This window comes from Ogataea philodendri (genome assembly GCF_020536065.1).
Source record: "Ogataea philodendri strain CBS6075 chromosome Unknown scaffold3, whole genome shotgun sequence".
NCBI classification, from domain to species: Eukaryota; Fungi; Ascomycota; class Pichiomycetes; order Pichiales; family Pichiaceae; genus Ogataea; species Ogataea philodendri.
The window spans coordinates 220,471-240,817 of record NW_025764099.1 but is presented as its reverse complement, the minus strand read 5'-3'; the positions used below and the strand labels follow the sequence as shown (position 1 = coordinate 240,817).

The following is a 20,347-nucleotide window of genomic DNA, read 5'->3' as shown; positions in this document are numbered from 1 at the left end:
GGGCGCGATCTGGGTTGCTGGTATGGAGAGCAAAAATATCCAGTGTTTTACGGACTCGAACCGTGGTCGTGGGGCTTCTAGTTAATTGGCTACCGCCATCTGAGCCCTGATTTTTGAAATTTGACAGTATTATCCAAACTATGACGTAATATCCAGAACCAACCGAAACGATTTTATTTTTCAGCCAGAAGAAAACACTCCTTACACCTTGAGATTCAGCATATGGCCAAGAAGAAATCGAAGCAGGAGGAGCCTGTGGCTGCAAAACCGGAACCGGCCGCTTCTGGCAAGCGGGCGCCACTGGATGCGGCCACCAGAAAGGCCGGACGCACCTCTGTTGCGCAGTCTGCGAGCTGGACAGGCAAGCTTCCTGGATCGCTTCTCCACGAGCACTGTCAGAAGCAGAAGTGGCAGAAGGTGGAGTACGACATGAAGAAGACCAAGGATGGGTTTATCGGAATTGCCAGACTTGGCTGGAAGAACCCAAAGACACAGGAAGTGATTGAAGTTCGCATGCATCCGAGTCCGTTGATCAAGCCTCAGGAAACAGCGTTGGAGGCCCGGCATTATGCAGCAACGTACGCTCTTCATCGCATAGCTTCGGACAAAAACTTGCACATGGTGCTTCCCACGAACCACAAGCAGCTGTGGTCGGATCTGGAGGCAGAGAGAAAGGCATTGGTCAAGAGTAATCCTGGCAAAGCCAAGGAAGAGTACTGTTCTGATCCGTTTAATGTTGTGCTAGAGAGACGTAAGCAACAGGAAAAGAAACAGAAGGAGGAGCAAGCGAAGAAGGATGCCGAGCTGCGGACGAAAAAACCAATGATTTCCATTGGAGTTAAACGGCCAAAGCCCAAGGAAGTTCGGTCCGAGGTGGTTGTTAAGGACCAGGTCAAGTTTCCTCGAAAAGTCTGGGATAGCACTGTGTTTATTGATCTGAAACCAGAAACGCGTGTTTTGATCGAGAACTCTATTCGACACCATGTTGAGTGGTCCGAGCAGAAAATCGAGGCAGCGGATGTGGACAGAGATATCCAGTCGCTGATTAGTCTTGGCTTTAGAAAGCCGCATGTTGAGGAAGCGTTCAAATACACCGGAACGTTCACGGATGCTCTGGAATGGCTGATTTTCCACGTTCCCGAGGACGATTTGCCGCCGTTGTTTGCGAAGAACAGCAAGGACTCGAACGTGGAACTTACTATCAGCAAGGACTTCAAGAAAGAGAACATGGTCAAACGACTTAGAGAAGGTGGATTTAGTTCGAACGAGGTGGAGACGGCCATCTCTATTTGTGGCTACGACGAAGTCCAGCTCGGTGTCTACTTGACGTCAACGTTGATCGACTTTGATGCGCCAGAAACAGAAACAGAAGACGAGTCGGAACAGATCTGGAACGAGGAGCTCGAAAGTCTGACTGCCATTTACGGCGAGGACAAAGTGGCCGTCAAGCAGGACATCGCAGAGATCTCGCTGAACCCTGAAGGAATCAACCAGGGACTGTTGGCGTTGAAAGTTTATAGAAGCACCAACTACCCACAGTCGTTGCCTGGTCTCCATCTGATAGTCAAGGATTCATCTTACAAGCTGGCCAACTATCTGAAGATTGCAATTGTTTCCAAGCTGCTGCTCCATGTCGTTGAAGATAGATTGCTGGGGATGCCGTTGATATTCAGCTGTGTTGATTGGCTGGAGAATAATATCCTGTCGATTGTGGAGAATCCGGGCTCGTTGGTGAAACCGTTTGTCAGAAAACAGTTCCAGTACCACGAGCATTCTGAGAGTCATAGGCCGGCCAAACGCGGCCGTGCGAAACAGAAACGCGACCTGGACGAGCTCGCCGGCGTGTACAAGTCGAAAGTTGCTGGTTCTGGGTTTAAGGAGATGGTTGCAAAACGGACCAAACTGCCCGCATGGAGCAAAAAAGACCAATTGGTTTCGGTCATCAACAGCAACCGAATCTGTCTTATCACAGGAGAAACAGGGTCTGGAAAGTCCACCCAGATTGTCCAGTTCATTCTGGACGAGCTCAACAAACAGAACGATTTCAACACCAACATTGTTTGCACTCAGCCACGAAGAATATCCACCATTGGACTGGCAGATCGGATCTCCGACGAAAGAGTGTCCACCTGCGGCGACGAGATCGGGTACATCATCCGTGGAGAGAACAAAACGTCTAAAAACACACGGATCACGTTTGCCACTACGGGAGTTCTACTACGGATGATCCAGGGAGTTATAGGGAACAGCCAGCCAAATAACAGCTTCTTCGAGAATCTCGGCTACATCTTCGTGGATGAGGTGCACGAGCGGTCTGTCGATGGCGACTTCTTGCTAATTGTGCTGAAGAAGGTGTTGACGCTGTATCCAAAACTAAAAGTGGTTCTAATGTCTGCTACCATAGACATCTCCATTTTTGAAAAATACTTCCATTCAGGCGTGTCGCACGTCCACATCGAGGGAAGAACGTTCCCCATCCAGGACTTCTACCTCGATAACGTTCTGGACTCGCTGCAATTCACAGTGACCATGCGCAACGGCGAGGAGATCCAGCCAAAAGCCGACTCGAAATATTTCGAGCTCGGAAATATCAATTACGACCTCATTGCTGCTCTGGTGGAGAAAGTCGACCAGGACCTCACCAGACAGGGCAACAAGGGATCCATCCTGATCTTTCTTCCGGGAGTGATGGAAATCAACAAGTGTCTGGCCAAAATCAAAGGACCGTTCTGGGCCCTGCCGTTGCACTCTGCCCTCAGCTCCAAGGACCAGAAACGCATCTTTAGAAACCCTCCTTCTGGCCAGCGTAAAGTGGTCGCCTCCACCAACGTCGCAGAGACCTCCATCACCATCCCGGACGCAGTCGTGGTCATCGACACCGGCAGAGTCAAGAGCGTCCACTTCGATTCCGGGTCCAACTCCAGCAAGCTCGTGGAATCCTGGGCGTCCCAGGCAGAATGCAAACAGAGACGAGGAAGAGCTGGTCGTATTCAAGCCGGCTTGTGCTACAAGCTGTTCACCAAGGACACAGAGACCAAACTGATGAGGAAACAGCCAATCCCCGAAATTAAACGTACCAGGCTTGAAAATCTGTACCTGGTGGTGAAATCAATGGGTGTTGGCAATGTCCACGAGTTTTTGCAGTTAGGTCTCGACCCACCAGAAAAGGAAAACATCGAAAGCTCCAAACAGCTGCTCACAGAAATGGGAGCACTCCACAACGACAATCTCACCAAATTGGGGTCGTATCTGTCAACATTACCAACAGACCTCAAGTCTGGTAAACTGTTGCTATTTGGAGTCCTGTTCAAGTGTCTGGATAGCTGTTTGACGCTGGCTGCCGTTGGAGTCACCGGTAATCCGTTCATGGTCAAGATGGAGAACAGAGACGAGGTCAAACGGGTCCAGAACAAGTTTGCTAGCGGCCACGGCGACCATATTGCCATTCTCAACGCGTTCAACGAGTACCAGGAATTAAAACCAAAGGAAGCCCGTTCGTGGCTGGAAAGAAACTATCTCTCTTACATGACCATGAACGAGATCCAGTCCACAAGAGCTCAATACATCGCTGCGTTGCAGGACCTGGGATTCATTCCTTTGGACTACCACAAGTCTCCAGCTGCTTTCAAACCTTTGAACAGGAACGCTACCAATTACCAGATCATCACCGCCCTGGTGTGCTCGTCCTCGTACCCGCAGATCGCCAGAGTGCAGTATCCCGATCCAAAGTACATCTCCAGCGTTTCTGGATCCATTTCGCTGGACCCAGACGCAAAAAACATCAAGTTCTGGATCAGAAACGAACAGTTCGTCAAGGGAAACCACCAGGACCAGCTTCCGGCAACCAGAGCGTTCCTGCACCCGTCATCGACCTTGTTCCATATCAAGAACTCGAGCTCCAATGTCCAGGAACCGCTCGTGGAGGACGAGAACGGAAACGTTGTGTTCACAGCTAGCGAGTCCAACAACCTGTCTTCGCACTTTGTCGCATACGGTGCTTCCCAAACAACCACTAAACTGTACCTTAGAGACGTCACTCCAGTCTCTATCATTGCCGTCCTCCTGTTTGGTGGCTCCCTCACATACGACCTTACCACAAGCTCCTCGGGTAACTCGTCTCCTGGAGTAGTGATGGGAGGCTGGCTGCCAATTCGAACATGGTGCAAAAACGGTGTTCTAATTACAAAACTCAGACACCTGCTGGATGAGGCATTGAACGAACGGTTCTCCACTCCTAACTATGACCACATGGACGAGTCCACCGACGACGTGTTGAACACCGTTCAGAAGATCATAGCTGTGGAAATCAAATGATCACTCATTAATCTTGTATGTGTTCAATCCGCAGGAGACTAGCACCCCGTTCTTCACCCAGAACGCCAACCCGTCGTTGGCCAATTTCAGCGGCATCTGCAGCTTCATGCAAATAATAGCCAGTTTCACTTCGCTCCCTGGCGGCATATCCAAAAATGAATAGAGAATAGATGCTTTATCGGCAGAAACTTTGAAGTTCGTTGTAGTACCGCCAATCTCTACGTCCATATCCACTGTGCTGAGCGCAGGAAAAATGTCGAGCTTGCGGCCCTTCTTGTGGTTTCTGTATTGCGCCTCATAGTTCTTCAGGCTTTGCTGTATGCTTTCAGGAAGCTTGAACTCCTGTTTCGGCAGCTCGGGCCAGTAAAGATGCGAAATGATCGAGGAGTGGACGTGTGCAGAACTGATTGCCTTGTCCAGCTTGCGACTCAGTATGATATCCTTCATCATCACGTCCAATGACCCAAACTCTGAGTTGCCAAATCTCGACTTAAGTAGCTGTAGTTTCGTGTAAACCTCCCGCACATCGTAATTGGTGATCTTTAGCAGTTGCTCTGAGAAAACCTTGGTCAGCTCGCTCATAAACACATCCTTGGTGTCAAAGATGGAGATCAGCGACTCAACAACGTCCTCAACAACCCCTTTACGGAAATCGGGTAACGCGTCCACCGGATCGGGCGTCCAGTTGAGATCTCTTTCCAATTCGTGCGTGAGTTGTCGTTTGGTGCCTGACTGTCGCAATTCAATGGCAAGCTCGATCAACTTGTTCTCGGACGATGTGTCTAGTAATGCAAACACTATTCTCTCAATAGTGTCTTCTCTCTCTTTCAGATAAGACCGAATTGGTCTGCAAACCTTGTCCAGAAGAACACCGCGATGGTCAATGATTAGGAATGAACGGATAGTCGATATGTAGCATTTGATGATGTCGATGGTGCTCACGCCGGCATGGAGCAGCCGTTTCTCAGCAAGATGGATGAATGTGTTGACGAGCTGTGTCTGCTGGCTGGCTGTTGTCATGCACTCGCGTAGCTCTTGTAATGCAAAAGTCGAGTCGGGATAGTCAACCACGATATCAAAGATCTCTTTGATTCTAAGTCTAACCAGCTCGTTCTTCACTAGCTCTGTCAGACAGTCGGCGTCTGAGGGTGGAAGAAGATCAACAAATTTTGGAGTGAGAATCTGGTGTGTGTAATGAGACAGATCTGTCAGGAGCGGCTTGTTCCAGACCAAAGAGCATTGCGTTCCGATGTGTGACTTGATTTCGCACTTGAACAGTTCTGTCACCAACTGGCTCATCTCGTCCCCGAGGTATATTCTGTTGAGGATCTGTGTGGTCTGGATTAAGTCTTCGCGGCGGATCGGGCTCGATTTACCAAACAGACCGTCTCTGTACCAAGTCTGTACGTTTCGCCAGACTGAAGGGTCCAACGCTGTTTTGCGAAACACGGCGTTTGAGCAGCGTGTGACGAGTTTGATCTGGTCGGACACCAGGTTGATCAGCGATGTGCAATAGAGCGTTTTCTGGTTTGTAGAGACGATCCACTCAAACAAATGGGGCAGACCCGAGACCGGCTCTGGAGACGAGTCGATAGTCTTTGCAATCTCCCGGCCTTGTTTGTTTAATATCGATCTCACAAGTCTCAAGAATCCATCAAAAAGATGCTCGTTGCCGGCCCCAACGTTTTTAAGGGCATTTCTGATCCTCAGCGGTGGTTCAACAGGATCCGACGATTGAACGCTCAGAAACTCGCCAATCCAGTCCAGCACCAACGAAACGTTCGAAGACGGATCGTCCTGCTCGTGCGGAACAAAACTCACTGCGTTAGAAGCGAAAACTTCAAAGAAGTTCTGGGCATCTAAAGACAAAGACATGATAAATAAATAAACAAAATAATTTATCTAAATAGGATATTATGTCTGTCAAGTCGGCTAAAGTTAAGAAGTTTCTTGAAATCACAGGAACCGAGTCTGAGGACATGGCGTCGTTCTTTCTGGGAAGAAACCAGCAGAACGTGACGTACGCGATCAACGACTTTTTCACCCGTCCAGAGTTGGCTGAGGGTTTTAAAAAGGTGAAGGAAAACGCAAAGATCAAGGTTGACAGCAAGGTCAAGAGTGTGTTTAATAAGTACAAGGAGGACAGTTTGGATGTGTTGGGGAAACCGTATATTGGAATTGATGGAACCGTGCGGTATATTGCCGACCTGGGATACGAGCCGGAGGATTTAGTGATTCTTGCCTTGGCCGAGTTTCTAGAGTCACCATCGGTGGGGATCTTCAAAGAAGACCCGTTTTTGATCAACTGGTCGCGAGTGGGCGCCAACTCGATTGAGAAAATGCACGATTACATTGAAAACGAACTCGCAGTCAAACTGGCAGAAGAGAGCTACTTCAAGAAAGTGTACCAATTCACTTACAAATTCATTCTGGAAAAGAACCAAAGAAACGTTCCAACCGAGTCTGCGATCGAGTACTGGAACCTCATGATCCCTGAAGAGTACAAGAAAGAACTCGACACTTTTATCAAGTTCCTTGAAATCAAAGACCACAAGGGAATCACCAAAGACCAATGGAACATGCTGTATCCTTTCCTTAAAACATACCACGAAGATCCTAAACTGTCCAACTACGACGAAATGCAGTCGTGGCCCGTGCTCATGGACGAGTTCCACGAATGGCTCACCGACTCCTGAAGGTGTCTTGTGGTGCACGGATGTCTTCACGCATAGTGAAAAAAAAATTTGAAAAAAATATTGATCAGATTAAATATGGTGAAGTCGTATCAGAGGTACGAGCAAGCCGGTTGGATGGGTGTGATTGCATCCGAATCCAACTCGGTGTTCATCGGGAACGAGACGTCCAAGAGGTTTACCGGGGAGGTCGTCACAGGCGGTTTAGAAGACATTCTCATCTGGGATATCAAGACCGGAGAGTTGGTCAAACGTCTCCAGGACGGAACGACTCCGGGGTCTTTGGACTCCTCAACACAATCTGCGCCACCGTATGTTGTTCGACTCGAGCACGAGCCCCGTTCGAATATTCTGGCTGCCGGTTACAGCGACGGTTCTATCAAGATTTGGGACATGACGTCTGGGTCAGTGATTATCAAGTTTTCGGGACATAAGAGTGCCATCACAATGCTCCAATTTGATCGGTCCGGTACACGGCTTGTTTCTGGATCAAGAGACACCACGATCATTATATGGGACCTTGTTGGCGAGACTGGACTTTTCAAGTTGAAAGGCCACAAGGATCAGATTACAGGAATTGCATTATTGATAGATGAAGACAACACAGACACCGACGAGATGGAAGACTGGCTTGTGAGCACGTCGAAGGATGGGCTGATTAAGCTGTGGGACTTGAAGTCTCAGCAGTGCATCGAGACACACGTTGCTCATACTGGAGAGTGCTGGGCATTGGGGTTGAGCTCGACCAAGGAGCTTTGTGTTACTTCTGGCATGGACACTCAGTTGAAGGTGTGGACGATCAACTTGACCAGCCCCGACAGAAAGCTGGTTGAACAGGGCAATGTTACAAAACAGAGCAAGAGCCGGTGCACAGACATTGATTTCACCATGACCAACCAGGGCGAGTTCTTCTACGCTTCCAACACCGACAGAACGGTTGAAATTTTCCGTTTCAGATCAGAAAAAGAGATCAGCAAGGCTTCTTCTAGAAGAGAAGCCCGTTTGAAAGAAAAAGGTATGAGTCCTGAGGATATCCAGCGCGCTATGGACGATGCTAAGATCGACATGTTGGTTGCACCTTTCACTACGATCCATTCTGACAGATTCAAAGTCCGTTCTTGTACGTGGGGTATCACCAACAACCGGAAGATTGATGTGGTGACGACTCTGACTAATAATGCCGTGGTTTATCACACCGTTCCTATTCCTGAGGTTGTTCGCAAACACAAGCCTGTTGATAAGATTTCCGAAGACAAGTACTCGCTGTTCAACTTGGGACACAGACAAGATATTCGTGCTGTTGACATTTCCGACGACGACAAGCTGTTGGTGACGGGATCCAACAACGAGCTGAAGGTCTGGAATATCAAGAACAAGTCATGTATTCGGTCTTTTGACAAAGTTGGGTATATTTTGTCTGCACGGTTTCTTCCTGGAGGCTCGTTGGTTGTCATTGGAACCAAGGAGGGGTCCTTGAAGTTGCTGGATCTGGCCACGTCGTCTGTTCTCCATTCGTTGGACGATGTTCATGATAGCAAAGCTGTTTGGGCAATTGACCTTACTCCTGACGGAAAAACCATCATCACTGGTTCTGCCGACAAGACGGTCAAGTTCTGGGAAATTCAAGTGGAAAAGGAGCTTGTTCCGGGAACTGAGAACAGATACACCAATATTCTGCAATTGAACCATACCAGAACATTGGAGGTCAGCGACGACGTTCTAAGTGTTAAGGTTTCTCCAGACTCCAAGTATCTTGCTGTTTCGCTGTTGGACAACACCGTCAAGGTGTTTTTCTTTGACACGCTCAAGTTTTTCCTGAGTTTGTACGGACACAAGCTTCCCGTTTTGTCGATTGACATTTCATTCGACTCCAAGCTGATCATCACCTCTTCTGCCGATAAGAACATCAGAATCTGGGGACTGGACTTCGGAGACTGTCACAAGTCGATCTTTGGACACCAGGACTCAATTATGAAGGTGAAGTTTGTTCCAGAGTCCAAGAACTTCTTCAGTTGTTCCAAAGACGGTCTGATCAAGTACTGGGACGGAATCAAGTTCGAGAACGTGCAGAAGCTGGCGGCCCACCACTCGGAGGTGTGGAGTCTGGCGGTGAGCAATTCGGGCGAGTTTATGGTATCTGTTTCGCACGACCACAGTATCAGGATCTGGGAAGAGACGGACGACCAGGTGTTTATCGAGGAGGAGCGCGAAAAGGAGATGGACGAGCAGTACCAAGACGAGTTGCTGGCCTCTTTGGACGGGGACGAGCCTGTGAAGGACGAGGAGGACGGGGCTGCGAAGGTGTCGAACCAGACCATGGAGACGCTCAAGGCGGGCGAGAAGCTGATGGAGGCTCTGGACCTTGCTGGAAAGAGTCTGGAGGAGAAGCAGCAGTACGAGCGCGAATTGCAGGCGTTCAAGCTGAAACGATCTGCGCAGAAGCCCGTGGAGCCTTCTGTGAACCCTGTTTTGCAGGCTTTGAACGTTTCTGCGGAGGACTATGTTCTGGACGTGCTTTTGAAGATCAAGGCGTCGCAATTGGAGGACGCCTTGGTGGTGCTACCATTTTTCTACACGGTGCAGCTGCTGCGGTTCATCCGCACGTGGACCTCCGGCGCCAACTTCAACAAGAACCTGACCTCGATTTCAGTCATCTGCCGCACGCTGTTCTTTCTGATCCGGTCCAACTCCATGGAGCTGATCAGTCAGAAAGACCAGGAGTTGCGCCAAGACCTGGACCAGCTCCGCCAACAGCTGCGCAGAATGCTGCGTGTGACAACCGCAGAGGTGGGGTACAACATCAGCGGCCTGACGTACCTCAAGACCCAGTGGAGTAATCATCACAGTCACGACTTTACGGAGTCGGTCGCCGAGTCCACAGATAAGTCTAGAAAAAGGGTGTACACTACCTTGGCGTGAGGAAAAAAAATAACGGTTTTTTCCGGCGAAAAACACACCACCCGTGATCACACCCACGGAAAAATCTCCTGACCAAAATTGCGGTCATCTGGTGGGGCCACCAATTCCCATCACCACTACAAACAATCCCCGATCGGGGAGTAATATAAATAGAGGCGGTAAACTGGTTGTAGAAGTACAATTCCAACGACTCAAGTATCATTACATATAATTAACATGGCAGTTACTCCATTACAATTTCTGGGCGGTGTTTCACTGGTTGCAGTTCCATTGGCAATCAGCGGAGTGGTTGCAAGACCGACCTTTGCCAACGCCATCAAGTCCAAGTTGGACCAGGAGCGTATAGAGGCACAGAGACAACACAACTATAAGACCGACTATTACACTCCGAACGAGAAGCAGGACAAGCTGATCAAGAGATATTTGGAGACAGGCTCGGGCAATGCTCGCGAGTACACCCCGAACGTCCAAAACGCATAATCAAATTATTCAGACTCGCAAATCTATGTTGAATGACTTATATTAGGTTTGGGCCATTGTAGACTCCGCTACCGAACGGGTTGTAGGTTTGACCGGTCTGGGTCTGCTGAAACGGATTGTAGGTGTGTTGTTGTTGGAGTTGGGGCTGTTGGAGCTGCTGGTAGCCGTTAGGTTGTTGGTAGCCGTTAGGTTGTTGGTAGCCCGTTTGTTGACCGTTTTGTTGGAAGCCAGTTGGCGTTTGCTGGAAACCCGTCTGTTGCTGCTGGAAACCCGTTGGCTGCTGTTGGAAACCGGTCAGTTGGGTCTGCACACCAGTCTGCTGCGCCTTTTGTAGTGCCGCCTGCTGGAGGTCGTACGCCGCTTTCTGGTGCACCTGCTGTCTCTGGTATTCCTGTTTGGTCTCGTTGAACACAGGGATCGTCGGCAGGTTCTCGAGTCCGCCCGCGGTGGGCTGGCTTTTAAGCGGCTGCTGCAGCGACGCCATTGGCGCCCGGAACGGATTCGTGCCCGTCTCTGTAGGAGTCAGTTTATCGGTGTCAGGCTTGACGGCGAACGGATTGTTGCTCGAGCTCGAACGCTCCACAGAGAACGGATTCGTCGACTGGCGGTTCAGATTGCCCTTCAGTGACGACGTGGTCTGGGGCTTGATCGGAGACTGTCTGGTGTATCCTCCAAAACCCGCTCCAGTGAACGACGAGGTCAATTGCGGAGTGATTGGCGTTTCTGGGCCAACCGTTGGCGGAGGCACGCTGCTGACAGAAGGACCCTGCTGCGGCTGGAACTGGGAGTAGCTAGGAGCAGGCTGGACCTCTGGGATTTGCTGCAGGGTAGTGTGATGCTGGATAGTGTGCTGTGGAACAACTGGAGACGGAGTCTGTCCGTAGAAGTTGCCATTAACCGGCTGACTGGAGAACCCAGTTGGCATTGGAACGAAACCTGTAGCAAACGGGTTGAAGCCTGTTTGCTGGAAAACCAAGCCCTCTGTAGGGCTTTGTGTGATGGTTTGCGCTGGAACAGGCTGCTGGAAAACAGGCTGTTCTGGTTGCGGTGCTGGTGCTGGTGCTGGTACAGGTGCTGGTTGCTGCTTGACGGGAGACTGTTTTGGAGTTGGAACCGGCTGACCGTTCTGCTTGGCCTCCTTTTCAGCCAAATATTGTCTTCTATTAGAGACGAAATTAGGATCGTTCAGATACTCCTCCAAAGAATCGGTCAATCCGGTTTGCGCATGGCGGATAACAGGAATATGTAACTTGGTAATATGTTCTAGATGTTTGGCCACTCTTAGAAAGCCAACAACCTGTTCTGTTTCCTTAGTGAAATGCTTGTAGATCTCGAACGCTCTGTCTGCGTCGTACTTGCTCAGTTCGAAGAAATGTTCCAGGATGTTCACCACACCTTCGTTCAGCACCTGGTACAAGGAAAGCAGGTCGTTGACGAGCATTCTAAAACTCAAAATCACCACATCGTTGTTCACCTCCCGTTCCTCGAACCGACACCGGACAAGAGCGTCCACCTGTTTCTGGACACTTTCCACCTCCCGAAGCAGCCCTTTATCAACGCTCAATGCTCTGAGTCTCGAGCCGGTTTCCTTGGACGACCACGAGGTGGCCGGCTTCTTGATCTGCTTGATGTAATCAATTCTCACGTTGGCATACTCCTTGGCCCTGGTGGTGAGATATTTAGAGTAGTTCTTCAACGTTTTCAGGTCTCCTCCGTTCGAAATGTACGTTCCGGACTTTGCAATGTTCCTGCACTCCAGCATGTCTGGGTTTTTCGCCAGGTACGAGATCGTGGTGTCCTCGTCGCCCTCGCGGATCATGATATGTGCCACAATCAACGCCTTGTACACAATGGACCACGCAGTATCATCCAGGCGGAGTGCCAAGGTGCGCATGATAACCCGAAACTTCTCGGACTTCTGGCCCTCTGCGGTGGCCATCAAGATCGGCTCGATGTACTTCGGCTTCGGCGGAGCCAGCTTGATCTTCGTGGCGCCCTTCACTATCTTCTCGTAGGTCGTCATGGTAACGGGATAAGATTCCGGCTGATAAAATAAAAACAAGCTTATTTTTTTGGTTATGTGCCCAAAAGGCAGCAGCGGTGTGGGAGCCAGGCTATGGATCTGCGATTGACGCACAATGGCGGTCTTTGTGGTGGATGGCGTGTGAGACTGGCGGCAAGTCATGTTTTCGCCAGACGGGCCGGCTGTGGCCAGTACGGCCGCTGGTGGAACGAGGTGTCTGAGTAGCTTTGTGCAGAGTCGGTCATGTCAGCGGACCCTGTTGGCTCGTCACACGTGGATTTTATCGAGTCCAGCTCAGTTCTGGCCAGTCGACGACTAGCGTCCATCATCATGCTCACGGTCTTGTCTGCTTGTTAGTCCAGATCAACAGCAGTACTTACCATGTAGTTCCGACGTGATCCGACGAAGTTGGACCTTTTTCGCGTCGCAATAGTCCTGAAATCGCGTCTGTGTACAGAACTGGTCTGTTGCTGCGCGGTAATCGTCAAATTCATCGGCAAACTCCTCACTTCTGGTCCTCTTTCTATCGACCATACGCGTATTTATAAAATATTTGTTCTGGTGTAAAGTTTACTTGAAATGGTTATTTTTTGCTATGACAGAACAAAGCACAGAAGGACCAATTGATAACGAAAACCTGCTAGACCAGTCGTTATCGCTGACTTTGGATCCCGAATACGAACAAGAGATGTCTGACCTTTACAATCCGATCCGGTCAACCGGGTACATCATGCTGCTGACGTTGATTGTCGGAGCCCTACAACTGGCCTGGTCTACGGAATTCAGCGAAGCCACACCATTTTTGTTGTCGTTGGGGGTTTCGAAACACTCTTTGGCGCTTATTTGGCTTGCTGGCCCGCTCTCGGGCACTTTTGGCCAGCCAATTGTGGGTCTTTTGAGCGATCAATGTAACGTCAATTGGGGTAGAAGAAGACCGTTTATCATGGGTGGTTGCTTAGCAACAATCGTGTCTCTGCTGTATTTGTCACATTCCACAAACATCATTGGCTGGTTCGTCAAGGATAAGGACCCGGACGTGATCAACGGGTACACGGTCCCGTTTGCCGCAGCCGGAATATACGTGCTGGATTTCTCCATAGCCGTGATCCAGGCCTCATGCCGTGCCTTGATCGTCGACGTGGTTCCGAGCGTCCAGCAACAGATCGCCAACGCCTGGGCTGCGCGTATGATCGGCGGGTTCAACATTGTTGGCTTCTGGCTCGGAACTTTGGAACTGAGCTCGCTGTTCCCCTGGCTCGGGAATTCTCAGTTTAAAGTGCTCAGTTGGCTCGTGGCCATCATCATGCTCGCATTGACCTCCATTTCGGTGTTTGTGATCAAGGAAAAGAACCCGCGCTACGACGTGGCCATCCGGCTCGAGCGCAAAAAGACAGAACGCAGACTCAAGGACATGGGCGTGGACCAGGAACATGCCACCATTTTCACCGCAGTCAAGTCGTTCTTCTGGCAGGTTCTGCGGTCGATCAGACGACTGCCACAGCAGGTCAAGATCGTGTGCTATGCCGAGTTTTTCGCCTGGATCGGCTACTTCCCCATGCTTTTCTACACCTCCACCTACGTTGGTGAACTGTATCTTTACGAAAACGGGTATAACAACCCGTTGAACCTGCCTCCGGACGAACGACAAAAGCTGCTCGACGAAGGAGTTCGCCGCGGGACTCTCGCGCTGCTGGTGCACGCCGTTGTGACGCTCGCCGTGGACCTTGTGCTGCCGACCTTGGTGGAAAAACTGAAAAACCACCGGTTCATCAACATGCGCCAGCTGTGGATCTACTCGCACGTGGTGTTTATCGTGTCTACGCTCTCCACGTTCTTCATCTCGACCTCGGTCCAGGCAATCGTGCTGTTCGGCTTTTTGGGCATTCCTTGGGGCTGTGCGGTGTGGATTCCGTTTGCGCTGATCAGCGAGGAGATTGCAAGAATCAAGGACATTAAAGCTATTCAAATCTACGACGAACAACGCAAGCAAAACAGACCAGTTTCCGCCGACTCGGACCGAACTTTGTTCGACCCAGACTCCGATTTCTACACGTCGCGGATCATGGTGGCCAAATACGACCATGTGGTGTATGACTCGGGAATTCTGCTGGCGATCCACAACGTCTTTGTCTCGGCACCGCAGATGGTTTCGTCGTTGGGCTCATCGCTGGTGTTCAAACTGTTCCAGAGCGACGATAAAGACGCCTTTGACAACTCGCTCGGCTGGATCTTCAGACTCGGCGGAATCATCTGCATCGGGGCGCTGATTCTCAGCTACCAGGTGAAAACCAACACACAGCTCTACAACGAAGATAAAGAAGAATCCTTGACATTGGTGGAATGACCAAACAGTACGATATTTTTATTGGTCGTCGAACGAGTACTGGCCGAGCTCGAACGCATACCCGAGCGACAGTTTCACGTGTTCGGCCATGTGCAGCACGCTGAGTTTGTCGATGGTATCTCTGATCGTATGGGCGTGCGGGTTCCAGAACTCCCGTTTGGCCTCTGCCACCATTGCACTTGGATAGCCGTTCAGGAAAGCGCTGTAATGATCGGAACACCCGAACCCACAGGACGTTTCAAACACAGGGATGCTGGTGTACTGGTCGATGACGGTTTTCAAGAACTCGGTGAGTTTCGGCGAGGTGGAGTCGGTGAGAATCCCAAAATGCTCCGGGTAGCCTTTCTCGAGCGAGGTGGACGTGTGGCCAGTCATGTCTTGTTGCAACATGGCGACCACCTTCTTCTCGTTCAGAGCACGGTACTGGCTGAAAATGGCGCCCGAGCCAAGCAGTCCACCTTCCTCTGCGGCGTAGAAATGGAACTCAATGTCGTTAGCAAAAGTAATGTCATTTTCAGATAGCACGCGCACTGTTTCAAGGAGCGTAGCCACTCCGGAACCATCGTCGTCGGCGCCCGGAGCAGGCAACAAGTAGGGAAGGTGCAGGTTTGTGGAGTCGTGATGGGCGCCCAGAATGGCTGTGGCTCGGGTGCTCTGGTTCCCCGAGCCGTGGATCTCCAAAATGTACGACGGCTGTGGCCAGCTGGGATGGTTCACCGTAACGAGGTTGTAATTATCGTGTTTGGCTGCGTAGCCAATCAGCTGGTCGTACAGCCACGCAGAAGACTCCATGTTGAGCTCGGACTTGTAGAACCGGGACCGGAACGAGCTGAACTCGCTCAAAACGGTGTATATCTTGGCGGAGTCGATCTCTGCCACCAATTTGGCCACCTCCTTGGAATGGAACTCGGAAACTTGCGGGTACTCATATTCCTTGTGCGGTTTCTCCAGATCGAGCGGAATTGTCTCGCCGTGCTCCAGATGCTCATATACCTCCGGATACTGTTCTGTCAGATCAATAAACGGAATATCGTTTAGCTTCAAACTCCACCAGCCGTGGGTGCTGACCTTGACCACCTCGTTGGGACAGGTGGATATCAGCCGGGACTCGGTGCCAAGCAGCGGGAACGCTGCGGAAACCGTCAAAAACACCAGCAGGGGGAAAATCATGTTAATTGTAATCGGCAGCAACTTGCCTTTTACTATGTGCCTATTCCGGGGCACACAATTTCCAAAACCGTGGCCGTGCGGCTATTATTTATTAGGAGAGCTCGAAATATTTACAGAGGATGCCGTGGCGCTTGACTGTCTGCGGAGACGGGTTCATGCGCACGCCGCGCTTGTTGATGTCGGACTTGGCCAGCAGAACGGTGTCCAGATCGACTTCAGGCGAAACCACGCGCGGGTGGCTGTTGTTGCTTGCCAGCGCGGACGGGTCCGTCACGTGACCGGCCTCAAACTCGATCGCAGACTCGTCGCACAGGTTGAACCACTTGCGCAGGATGAGCAGTCCGCGCTCGCGCAGCCGCACGTCGTCCGCAAACACAAACAGCGCAGAGTACGCCTGCACCAGCCGTTCGTCCACGTTCGTCTTCTGGGTCTGCAGCCGGCTGAACTGCGTCTCTGCCTTGGTTATGGCAGCGGTGTAGTCCTCTGTGTGTCGCAGCGCGCTGAAGTACTCTGTGTATGTGAACGAGTCGTAGCGCATCTTCATGGCGGGCACTTTCTCAAACAGCGCGACGGCCTCGTCGGAACAGCCAGCCAGCCGCAATGCTTTGAGCACCGAGTTCACGTGTCTGATATCGACGGTGTTTTTCTGCTTGGCCGCCTCGTACTCAAGGAAATCGCGTATGCGTATGGCCTGTGCTTTGGTAACGAGCGCCTTGGACGACTTGGGGTGTTTTGCGTTGGCGTGTGCGGCAAATAAAACCGCCAACATCCTGCCGTCCGGACGCTGCCCCCATTTTTTCACCTTATTGAATAAGTCCCACAACCTATTCAGTTTGCCCCGGTTGGCGAGGTAGTGGAAGATCGTGCCGAAGGAGAAGATGCCCTGGTTTCGCGCAAGCCGGGCGAGCTCGATCGCGCGCGGTAGGTCGCCGTTTTCCAGCAGTGCTTCTGTCTTTTTATTCACCGTGACAGAGTTCGACAGCTGGTTGCCGTTGATTCCCAAAATGTTGTACTTGAACCGCTCGTTGGGCACGCGAAACAGCTTCTCAATCTCGTGCTCAGTGAACGGCGTCGTTGCGGAGATCCGCACGTTCTCGGCAACGGGTTTCTCCAGCACTTTGGCAACCAGTTTTCTGGCAGCGTCGTTAGAGACAGGGGTCTGGTTTTTCTCCCGCAATCGCAGCATCTGCGCCCGTTCAAGCCTCGCGCGGTCCAGCGGCACTTTGTTGGCGTTCACCGCAAACGCCAGCCGGTTCTTCGTTTTGCTGGCAAAAAGAACAAGCGTTCCTTTGAAAGGTGGAAACATGTTTTTTTCACTATATTTTTTTTTCTTTGGCTTCAATTTTTTTAAATCATGTGCATTGACCGTTATGTCACTGAATACGAGGTTGGTCCGCTTTATATCAAACGATTGGCGTATATTTGTCAGAATTTCGACATAACCCAGAAAGTTATTGAGGATCTGCTGGAATTGATCCGCAAACCAGACTCTCCGTACCAGAATTATAAGGATACCCCATCGCTTGTTGCCCTCTTGCCAGAGTCTGTTCGCGCCAAATACTCACTGGAACAGGGAAACAGCGTTGCCTACGACGACCAGATCGCCCAGATCGCCAAACACGACCCCTCAGATGCCGTCTTCGAGCAGATCCTCGACCTGCTCCACAGACGGACCGTGGATATCCTCATGAAAACCGGCTCCAGCGACTCCGTCAGCGACAACGCCGCCTTCTACTACAGTCTGGGGCCCGAGTTATCGTCGCTGTCGAAGAAATGGTCGCTGCGCGAGCTGCAAAAGTTCATTATTTACAAGGCGTACGACGGCAGCTTGGCAACGTGCGGGCTGTTTCTGCGTCGCAAGTTGCAACAGGCGCTGGAGTTCGAGAGGGACGACGAGAGCGATGAGGACGACAAGATGGCTGTGGACGAGCGTGTTCTGGACCCGGAAGAAGCCATAGCGTACTGGAACTGTCGCTGGTACCTGCTGTACGCTAATTTCCTGGGGAGCGATTACCAGGGCGTTGCGGAGGAGTATTTCCGCCTGGAGCAGGAACCGGCGATCAGCGGGGTGTGTGCCAAGGACGTGTTGAGAAACAGCTATAGTAACGAGCTGGTTTTCAAGGACTATCTGCTTCGAACGGTGTGTTTTTCGATTCTGATGGTGGAAAAGATTCAGGATCTGGACTCGCGGTGGACAGAACTGCTCAAAGAGACGCTTGCCGCAGACATACAGCTGAAAACTTTGGTCAATGACTACAAGAAATGCCGGTTTAAACAACTCAAAACCACCCTGGACACATTCCAGAACGAGTTCGACCACGACGAACAGCTGTCGCAAGGGTTCCGGTTCTGGCGACAAACGTTCCACCACAAGATCGACCTGTTCTACCTGTCGATGATGAAACGAGTGAGTTTCGACCACATAGAGCAGGTTCTCGGTACGTCGAAGCAGGAGCTGGTGAAACTGGTTATGCTCTTTAAGCTTCGCGTCAAGATCGACGAGTCGTGCAACGTGATCGAGTTCTTTCCGGCCAACGACCAGCAGGACGTCCTGCAGCACGTGAACGCGCTGAATGAGTCGGTCGTCGCGGAAATGCGCGCGCTCGAGGTGAACAAAATGGTCCGGGAAGCTTTTGAATGATTACTATTTACAATGCCCACACGTCCACCACCTCGTCCTCGAGCTTTGTGGTGACGCCGTGCTCGGCGATCGTCTCGATGTCGACGATCTCCTTGGCGGCTTCTGCGGTCAGCACGACGTAGTTGTCGTCGCCAACGGCCACGTCGTCCTCGACCCTGATACCCAGACCACGAAAGTGTTTAGGCCAGCGCGGGTCGTCCGGCACGTACACGCCGGGCTCGACGGTGACCACCTGGCCCTTCACGAACGACGCTCCGCGGGCGTGGCCCGGCACGTCGTGCACATCTAGCCCCAGATTGTGGCCAATATAGTGAGGATAAAGGTGGCGCATAACCTCATAACTGGAAACACCGTGGAAGCCGCAGTTTCGCAGCTCCGCAGTCATGAACCGCACGCTCTCGTCGTGCAGATCAGACATCCCCAAACCCTGTCGCTGTGTGCACAGCTCGATGCACTTGCGTTCGACGTTCAAAACGGCCTGGTATAACTCTGCCTGTGCAGGAGTGAACTTTCCGCTCACGGGCCACGTCCGCGAGATGTCCGCGCAGTAGCCGCCCAGACTGCCGGCAGCGTCCACCAGCACGAGCTCGTCGCCTTTGAACAGCTGGTCGTTCCGCGTATAGTGGATGCACAGGGCATTGGTGCCTCCTGCTACCACCGGGATGTATGCGCTCTTGTCGCACCCGCCGGAAATGAACCGGTATTCCAGATACGCATGCAGACCCTTTTCGCTGCGGAACCGTTTAGCATACGCCTGGTTATACGCTCTTCCAGAGATCTTACCTGCCATACGCATAACTCTAAGTTCAGCATTCGACTTCACTTTCCGCATCTCTGTAACGTATTTGGACAGCGAACTAATCTGGCAGTTTGCTTCACGCAGAAGAGTCTCTATTGTCTCTCTGCTTGGCGGCGGCTTATCTCTTGAGCTGAACACCCTGTTGAACAACGACTTTTTCTGGGAGTCGAAATCGTATAACACTTTGCTGTAGTTATTCAATAACGGGCGCAAATAGCTGTGTAGGTTGCGGTTATCTGTAGCACGATCAGCATTAAATATCTCCTGCACGCCGTCCACCCCGGTACGTGTACCTTCCCATAACTCTGCATTGGCGTCCTTGGGAGGAACAATCATGTGGAAGATAACCGAATCTGGGTTATCGTTGGGTTTCTCCAACAACAGCACTGAATCCGGCTCCTGCCATCCTGACAGATAAAATAGATCGTTGTTCTGCTGGAAATGGTAAAACACGGCCCCGGAAGCGTACTTGACGGTGTTTCCTGGGAGGATGGCCAAGGACTGTGCGGGCATCTGCTCTGCGAGTCTGTGCCGTCTGTTGAAATACTCCATGGCACTGATTCCGGTGGTCAGCTCGCCAGACCGGACAAGGTGCGGCCTGGTCTCGTGGATTGGCTGGCCGGCCTGGAAACTGGCAAACCGGCGAAACACAGTCTTGGGAATCCGAAACATATTTTTTTTTCACTCGCGAGAAGCTACTTATGTGCAGAGCAGGGAGGGTGGACTTATGCACAGGAAGTGTATAACTGTGGGTACGACCTGTAATGTCTTGTGGTATAACTTCTCCTCGTTCTGCAAGTTTTGCAGTGTGGTGAACCATAGCTACATTGTGCAAGTTATACATTACTCACCACATATCCAACCGGGGCACTAACACCAATGTATTAAGCCTGGCTAGCTCAATCGGTAGAGCGTGTGACTCTTAATCACAAGGCTGCGGGTTCGAGCCCCGCGTTGGGCTTAT

At 51.2% G+C, this 20,347-nt stretch overlaps 14 protein-coding genes across 14 annotated transcripts; 6 read left to right on the top strand and 8 right to left on the bottom strand.

Moving 5' to 3' along the window:
- Positions 1–222: 222 nt before the first annotated feature.
- OGAPHI_005598 (uncharacterized protein) lies at positions 223–4,314 on the top strand (the record flags this gene model as incomplete). Its single annotated transcript, XM_046206797.1, has 1 exon — positions 223–4,314. The coding sequence occupies one exon, from the start codon at positions 223–225 to the stop codon at positions 4,312–4,314; it is 4,092 nt and encodes a 1,363-aa protein (XP_046059435.1).
- OGAPHI_005600 (uncharacterized protein) lies at positions 588–1,283 on the bottom strand (the record flags this gene model as incomplete). Its single annotated transcript, XM_046206799.1, has 1 exon — positions 588–1,283. The coding sequence occupies one exon, from the start codon at positions 1,281–1,283 to the stop codon at positions 588–590; it is 696 nt and encodes a 231-aa protein (XP_046059437.1).
- OGAPHI_005599 (uncharacterized protein) lies at positions 2,434–3,446 on the bottom strand (the record flags this gene model as incomplete). The annotated part of the gene is made up of 2 exons (XM_046206798.1): positions 2,434–3,012; positions 3,078–3,446. 2 exons carry the CDS (start codon positions 3,444–3,446, stop codon positions 2,434–2,436), a joined length of 948 nt encoding a protein of 315 aa, XP_046059436.1.
- OGAPHI_005596 (uncharacterized protein) lies at positions 3,654–8,914 on the bottom strand (the record flags this gene model as incomplete). The annotated part of the gene is made up of 7 exons (XM_046206793.1): positions 3,654–4,238; positions 4,354–6,216; positions 6,281–6,592; positions 6,708–7,034; positions 7,190–7,308; positions 8,096–8,357; positions 8,699–8,914. 7 exons carry the CDS (start codon positions 8,912–8,914, stop codon positions 3,654–3,656), a joined length of 3,684 nt encoding a protein of 1,227 aa, XP_046059433.1.
- On the top strand, positions 6,231–7,010 carry OGAPHI_005597 (uncharacterized protein; the record flags this gene model as incomplete). Its single annotated transcript, XM_046206794.1, has 1 exon — positions 6,231–7,010. One exon carries the CDS (start codon positions 6,231–6,233, stop codon positions 7,008–7,010), a length of 780 nt encoding a protein of 259 aa, XP_046059434.1.
- On the top strand, positions 7,086–9,926 carry OGAPHI_005595 (uncharacterized protein; the record flags this gene model as incomplete). Its single annotated transcript, XM_046206792.1, has 1 exon — positions 7,086–9,926. One exon carries the CDS (start codon positions 7,086–7,088, stop codon positions 9,924–9,926), a length of 2,841 nt encoding a protein of 946 aa, XP_046059432.1.
- OGAPHI_005593 (uncharacterized protein) lies at positions 8,945–12,761 on the bottom strand (the record flags this gene model as incomplete). The annotated part of the gene is made up of 3 exons (XM_046206790.1): positions 8,945–9,462; positions 10,479–12,520; positions 12,625–12,761. The coding sequence occupies 3 exons, from the start codon at positions 12,759–12,761 to the stop codon at positions 8,945–8,947; spliced, it is 2,697 nt and encodes an 898-aa protein (XP_046059430.1).
- On the top strand, positions 10,143–11,197 carry OGAPHI_005594 (uncharacterized protein; the record flags this gene model as incomplete). The annotated part of the gene is made up of 3 exons (XM_046206791.1): positions 10,143–10,391; positions 10,453–10,736; positions 10,843–11,197. The coding sequence occupies 3 exons, from the start codon at positions 10,143–10,145 to the stop codon at positions 11,195–11,197; spliced, it is 888 nt and encodes a 295-aa protein (XP_046059431.1).
- A 263-nt stretch (positions 12,762–13,024) lies between the features above and the next one.
- On the top strand, positions 13,025–14,773 carry OGAPHI_005591 (uncharacterized protein; the record flags this gene model as incomplete). The annotated part of the gene is made up of 1 exon (XM_046206788.1): positions 13,025–14,773. The coding sequence occupies one exon, from the start codon at positions 13,025–13,027 to the stop codon at positions 14,771–14,773; it is 1,749 nt and encodes a 582-aa protein (XP_046059428.1).
- Positions 13,544–14,512, bottom strand: OGAPHI_005592 (uncharacterized protein; the record flags this gene model as incomplete). Its single annotated transcript, XM_046206789.1, has 1 exon — positions 13,544–14,512. One exon carries the CDS (start codon positions 14,510–14,512, stop codon positions 13,544–13,546), a length of 969 nt encoding a protein of 322 aa, XP_046059429.1.
- An 18-nt stretch (positions 14,774–14,791) lies between the features above and the next one.
- On the bottom strand, positions 14,792–15,943 carry OGAPHI_005590 (uncharacterized protein; the record flags this gene model as incomplete). Its single annotated transcript, XM_046206787.1, has 1 exon — positions 14,792–15,943. The coding sequence occupies one exon, from the start codon at positions 15,941–15,943 to the stop codon at positions 14,792–14,794; it is 1,152 nt and encodes a 383-aa protein (XP_046059427.1).
- A 91-nt stretch (positions 15,944–16,034) lies between these two features.
- OGAPHI_005589 (uncharacterized protein) lies at positions 16,035–17,249 on the bottom strand (the record flags this gene model as incomplete). Its single annotated transcript, XM_046206786.1, has 1 exon — positions 16,035–17,249. One exon carries the CDS (start codon positions 17,247–17,249, stop codon positions 16,035–16,037), a length of 1,215 nt encoding a protein of 404 aa, XP_046059426.1.
- A 48-nt stretch (positions 17,250–17,297) lies between these two features.
- Positions 17,298–18,584, top strand: OGAPHI_005588 (uncharacterized protein; the record flags this gene model as incomplete). Its single annotated transcript, XM_046206785.1, has 1 exon — positions 17,298–18,584. One exon carries the CDS (start codon positions 17,298–17,300, stop codon positions 18,582–18,584), a length of 1,287 nt encoding a protein of 428 aa, XP_046059425.1.
- A 7-nt stretch (positions 18,585–18,591) lies between these two features.
- OGAPHI_005587 (uncharacterized protein) lies at positions 18,592–20,055 on the bottom strand (the record flags this gene model as incomplete). Its single annotated transcript, XM_046206783.1, has 1 exon — positions 18,592–20,055. One exon carries the CDS (start codon positions 20,053–20,055, stop codon positions 18,592–18,594), a length of 1,464 nt encoding a protein of 487 aa, XP_046059424.1.
- Positions 20,056–20,347: the final 292 nt, after the last annotated feature.